Raw genomic sequence first — 6,000 nt, forward strand, 5'->3', positions numbered from 1 at the left:
CTGCTCTCTCTGTTGTCCCCCATTTTATTCACAAGGTTCACACTGCGCCTAGTTGGTTCACTGTTTGCAAAACATTTCCTGAGGCCTGGCCTATGAGAAGCAGAGGTGGAAGAGGGAGAGCAGTCCAGGGCCGATGGCCACCTGCCTGTGTTGGGCCACATGTCACATGGGGAAACTGAGGCTAGGGACTGCAGCCGCTGTGCTGCTAGGACTCAGGACTCATATCTCTTGCTCACTATGTGCCCAGAGGGGGGCTGGCACAACAGAGCTTTTCCAGAGGAGGATTTTTAGAACCTGAGTGCACATCTGTCTCACACTGTGGCCCATAAGGGCATATACCATGTCAGTCACTTTGTCTTGTATCAGTGTTGTTGGTGGCATCAGCTCTGTTTGACAGAAAAGGGAACTGAGCCCAAGGAGGTGCAGTGACATGCTTTGGGGCCCACAGCCCAGGTCATACTCAGGTCGCTTGACTCCTGCCTCCAGACCCAGCAGAATAAAGTGGCTAGTAGAAATAACAGACTGTTCCCATGATGCTGCCTGCTGTGTGCCCTGCTCTGCTGAGGATGCTGTGTGCACTCCTGATGGCGGGGAGCAGCCTCTCAGGCCCCTAGGCAGCTCCCATCCTAGACTGATGTGACTCACAGGTTCTGTACGTCTGGAGGTACAAGATGCAGCAAAAGTGGAGTGTTGAGGGCAAATCATAGCCTTAAATTACACTGGAAAACAGGAAGGCTTGTGTCTCTCTTGATGCCATCCCTGTACTGGGCTGAAGGGCTGCTCCTCTGGGTCCCTTAGTGAGCATCCTGAGTGTTCTGTCACTGCAGTTTCAGGGTGGCCCAGCTCTTGGCTGACCACACTTTCTCTTGCTGGATTGTGAGCTCTTCAACTCCCGCCTTTCTTTGTGTCTGAGCTCCTGGTCATGTTGGCTACAGGTTCCAGCAAGGAGGGGGTGTCTGGCAGTAAATCTTGAGGTGAATGATGCCGCTGAGAGGCTCTTGCAGCCTCTTCTGGCTCCAGCACAGCTATTCCCCAACACTGTGTAGATTACAGGTGGGCACAGGGCCTGCCAGCTGCGTGACTCTGGGTGGGGCACAGGGTGGTTTTCCTACCTGGAGAAGCTGACGACAGGGTTAGGGACAGGCCCTGGAGCCAGAGAGGGGCCACCCCCCACACACACACCTGGACTCCCTTCTTCCCCTGGTCTCTGCCATCTTCTCCTTGTAGCCCAGGATTTCCTAGAAGCTTGGCATAGCATGAGGCTTGGGCAGCCCCAGCCCCTGCAGCCCCACTGGCTCTGAGTAATGGCCAAGAGCTGGGCAGGGAAGGCCTGGTGCACCCCGAGGCAAGACAAAAGCTGCTTCTCAAGGTCAGCCTCACCTCCACATGCCTCAGACCAGCCGCAGTCCCTGGTACCCCAGCCTCCTGCTGGCTAGACCTCTCCCTCCACGTTGGTGGGGGTAAGAGCATGGTCCTCCTGAGAAGAAGCTGAGTCCCCATGTCTGGACCCAGGCTTGGCCAGAGATGTGGGCTGGGTCACAGCCTCATTGGCCTCTGCTTCCTCTGAGTCCAACATCAGGCAGGAGAGCATCAAAAGGCATGTATGAAGGGCAAGGGGTAGGAGGGTATTAATGGGCATGAATGTGATCAAAATCAGTATACACATTGAACCCCCCCTCGGAAGTGTGTAATTTGGGTGGGTGGATGGGACAGGGATAATGGGAGAGATGGTAATCCTGTCTGTCTGTCCATCCATCCATCCATCTGTCCATCCATCTACCCATCTAGTTATTTGGTATGGGGTCTCACCACACAGCTCGAACTCGTAGTGACCCTCATCTCAGCCTCCCCAGTGCTAGGATTGCAGGCATGCACACCACTCCCAGTTTTGGTGGCTGGCCTGGCACTCCTGGGAGCCCAGGGCTGGCATAGCACGCAGTACCAGGAATTGAACCCGTGTCATTGCGCTTGCAGGCAGGTGCTTAGATCCCCGAGCTATAAGGGGGAGATGATGAAGCACATCACATGCACGTGCATTTTCACCAGAATGAAATCCACCAGTCTGTATAACCACTGTGCACTGATAAAACGTGAGGGATGGCAGGTACCTAATCAGGGGACACCTGCCCTGCTGCCTTCCCAGGAAGTCATTCCTGGTACCAACTCCACAGTTTCTGTGGCTGTTACCTGGACAGGGGCCAGAATTTGAAACCTAGGCACATCTGAGTGACCTGCACAGCCCTGAAATTACTCAGCACTTTCTCGGCTCCTGCAGCTGGGACTGTCCCCACTCTTACCCCTGGACGGTCTCTGTCAGACCGACTCCAGGTGAGCAGGGATCAGCATGGACAGGTGGGCTTCTGCACTCTGGCCTCATGGAAAGCAGCACCCTCAACAGGTGAAGGAAGGAAGGAACAAGAGATGGGTGCAGCCCCCAACTGTTCTGTGTCCTTGCAGATGTACTGGTGGATGGACAGCTGTGTGACTGCGACACAGCCGCAGCCTGCCCTGTGGGTGACCCCGTGCGCCTTGAAGTACGGCTGACCAACCGGAGTCCCCGCAGCGTGGGACCATTTGCCCTCACCATAGTCCCTTTCCAGGACCACCAGAATGGTGTGCGCAACTATGACCTCCAGGACACCGTCTCCTTCGTGGGCTCCAGCACCTTCTACCTTGAGGCAGTGAGCAAGGGGCACAGGGTGGGCCCCGGTGGGGCACAGGTGCCACAGCCCTCATCCCCTCTCTGGGTGGTGGTTCTGAGCCTGGTGCCATTCAGCAGGCACAGGGGCTCCTTGCCATGTGTGTTAGCACCCTGCCTGCCCAGCGTGCCATGACACTAGGTTGGCTCTTCTTTGAAGGGACCCTGGGTGGTGACAATGGGACATGCCCTCGCTCCTAGCATCCTTATGCTGCTTAGGGTACGGAGCACCGGGCAGTGGCCTAGGCCCCACCTCCACCACATTCCCACCTGTCTGTTGTGCCCATCCCATTCCCTCAGGTCCTCCCTGCCCAGTGCCCACTGCACACACCCCACAGGGGACTGAGGAGTCAGGAGCTCAGATCTTGCCTGCCCACACCTGCCTCATCAACCCTGGCACAGCCTCACTGTGCTCCCACCACTCTCCCCACTTCATCCACCCTCTCAGTTTCACTGAACTCCTAGATGGGTGCCTCTTTCGAAGATGAAAACAGACAGAACAGTACAACAGTTTGTGCCCAGCAGTGCAGTAGAGAAGCTTTGGAGAGGGCCTGGGAGCCAAGCCTGGGGACCCCACCCCTTCCCTGTTAGCCCTGTGTCCAGGCAGGTTCTGGGTTGTCCCGTGGTGTTGGGGGTTCTTGCTTGCCCAGGCTGATGCCTCTTCTTCCTCCCATCAGGTGCAGCCATCGGGCCAGTCAGCCTGCCTTGGAGCTCTCCTCTTCCTCTACACAGGGGACTTCTTCCTGCACATTCGGTTCCAGGAGGGCAGCCGGAGCAAGGAGCTGCCACCCTCCTGGTTCTGCCTGCCCAGTGTGCATGTACGGGCCCTGGATGCACAGGCCTGAGCCCATTTACATCCCTGTTCCAATGGGTCTCAGGAGGCCACGGTGCCAAGGCCTCTCCTGAGGACCCATCTCCTGCCTGCGCCCTGGCTGTCTAACCCTCTCTTGCCTTTTCCTAGGGAGCCTCCAAGAGGCATGAAGCCCAGGCAGGCCCTTCGCCCACTTCCTGCTGTTCCCTGAGCCCGCTGCTGCCTATAATTCAAGGCCCTGTGCAGGTGTGGGGAATCCGACACCTGCCCCCAAGACCCAGGGCCCCCGCTGTGCTGCTCCCATTGGCAGGGGGTCCTCTTTTTCTTCTGTCTCTCTTTTGATAAAGAAAGAAAAGGCATGTGTGAGGCTGGATGCTTCCTGGTGGGCTCAAGGACCCTCCCTTGTGCTCCCCTGGCCCTTGGAGTCCCCCAAGGGCTGTTTCTTTTCTCAGAGGCCATGTGGGCAGTCCCTGTAGGGGAGGTGAGGCCATGGGTGTCCGTGGCAGGCCAGGCTCTGGGTACCAGGGCTGGGTTCCTGTGTTGGCAACATGTTCTCCAATAAAGACCTGCCTTGCTCTTCCTCTGCCTCAGTGTGTCTGCTTTCAGGTGGCAGGGTCTGCCCTGCCTCATGGCTGGTGGCCTTGGTCGCACTGGTCTGCCCCGTGAAGACCAGGTTTCCAGGCCACATTCCTCCTCATGCAGCGGCTCCCTGACCCCGTCCCCAGTGCGGTCCTCAGCAGCTCTGCACTCATCATGGGTTCGGCTGCCTCCTCATGGGCCTGCTCCATGTGGGGCTCTTGTGCCCCTCACATGGTGCTCGCTGGCTTGCTCAGGGCGGCTGCAGGCACAGCAGTGATCTGCACGTGGGCTCCCAGTACCCTTCCCACCCTGCAAGGGCCAGCTCACCTCCCTTGGCAGCGTGTCCTCCTCACCCCACCTCCAGGTGTACAGAGCACCACCTCTGCCCAAGCACCTCAGGCCTTGTGTCTCAGGGCTGATATTCTCGGAGCAGAACTTGTAGCCAGCTCTAACTGGGTTCAGAGTGGGCGAGGGACCCAAGCTGCAGCTGGAAGCTCCTGTGTGTTTCTGTACTAGGGGCAACTAAGCCACCTGGACAACAGAGTGTGTGAGAGGGTGCCAAGCCCCCACAGGGCCTGGGAGTGACGCACAGCCCCTAGGTGGATTGGCATGGGATCCTGGGAACACTTTGGTGACAAGTGATCTTTTGTGCGTAGGGTCCAAAATTCTCCCTTGAGAGCTCCCAAAATGGGCAGAGAACTTTCCTCCATCCTTCTGAGGGGGTTGTATAACGCCTGCTGGGTCATGGGACAGATTCAGGGGGTATCTCCCTGTGCCAGGCACAGTCTAGACACTTCACCTGTCCTGGGGATCCACCAATGGGCTTGGACCAAGGTTGGGCATTGCTGCTGAGGGAGAAACTAAGTCTTCAGGTGCCCAGACCACACAGAAGACATGGGAGGGCAGTGTCAGGTCCTGCCAGGCAGACAGATGTGTCCTTCCTGCTGCTCCAGCAGTGTTACCCCAAGGAGACGACCTTTGCCCTTATGATGATGTTAAGCCTCTCAAGGAAGGTTGGAGACCTAGGTCTGATGGTTTTACTCAGCATGCCCTGCACCTGGGCCCCATTGTCCAGGGTGCTTTGCGCACAGCCTTGGAGGTGTTTGCACCCAAGGCACCTGCCTGAGAGCTGGGGTACAGCCGCACCTGCTCACTGGTCTTGGCCTCAGGTCAGGGTGCCTTTTCAAAGGCTATGAAACACCAGATGTTCATGGTGGCCTCGTCTGCAGGCCTAGACCTCCACTGCCTCAGCATCTGGCTTGCCAGTTTTGCTTCCCACAGAGGTCTACTGTGGCTGCCTTCCAGCCTGCAGCATGCAGACCTGCATGGAGCTGCTGGACACACCAGCCTGCTGTGCAGAGCCCAGGCCCAGAAAGGACAAGGGCCTAGTTTGAGGCCCCACAAACAAGCCCTGAGACAGCAGCATGTCTAGGAGGTAAAAGGGACACCCCTAGGTATGTGGTGTCATAGGAAAGAGTTGTACCAAATGGCCCTGAAAGGGTGGGCTCCTGGCCCAGAAAGAGTGCAGACCCTTGGGCCAGAACTGTTCCACCCAAGGAGCAAGCTGGAGACGGAAGCTCACATGCACCCACCCCAGCGCCATTCCCACTAGAGCGACACCAGAAGCTCTGCTGCTCCCTGACTGAACAGACCTTGCTCCTTTGTCCCCAGGATGCTAAACCTGGGCCCCAGCAGGCAGCAGCCCCCAGCATTCCTATGGCCCTGGAATTTCCTAGGGGTTCGGTGGGGGCTGACTTAAGGCCATTTGACCACATAGGTAGAGGTCATATGAGCCCCTGGAGGCCCTTGGGCTTGTGGCACCAGAGCTCCTCAGTGCTCTGGAACTCCAAGCCCAAGCCACTAGTGAAAGGCTTTCTTGACTTCAATCTGTAGTCTTCTGTGATAGTGCCCC

The 6,000-nt window shown here is 57.5% G+C and overlaps 1 protein-coding gene across 5 annotated transcripts in view; it reads left to right on the top strand.

The window, feature by feature from the left end:
* Positions 1-4,088, top strand: part of Trappc9 (trafficking protein particle complex 9) — an 847,990-nt gene extending 843,902 nt beyond the window's left edge. For all 5 annotated transcript variants that reach the window (XM_023723940.1, XM_023723939.1, XM_023723941.1 and 2 more), the window contains 2 exons: positions 2,458-2,681; positions 3,376-4,088. In XM_023723940.1, the coding sequence (XP_023579708.1) occupies positions 2,458-2,681; positions 3,376-3,543 (392 nt within the window). In that variant the 3' untranslated portion in view covers positions 3,544-4,088. The remainder of the gene's footprint in view (positions 1-2,457; positions 2,682-3,375) is intronic.
* Positions 4,089-6,000: the final 1,912 nt, after the last annotated feature.

Source organism: Octodon degus, unplaced genomic scaffold, assembly GCF_000260255.1.
Source record: "Octodon degus isolate 3935 unplaced genomic scaffold, OctDeg1.0 scaffold00104, whole genome shotgun sequence".
NCBI lineage: Eukaryota > Metazoa > Chordata > Mammalia > Rodentia > Octodontidae > Octodon > Octodon degus.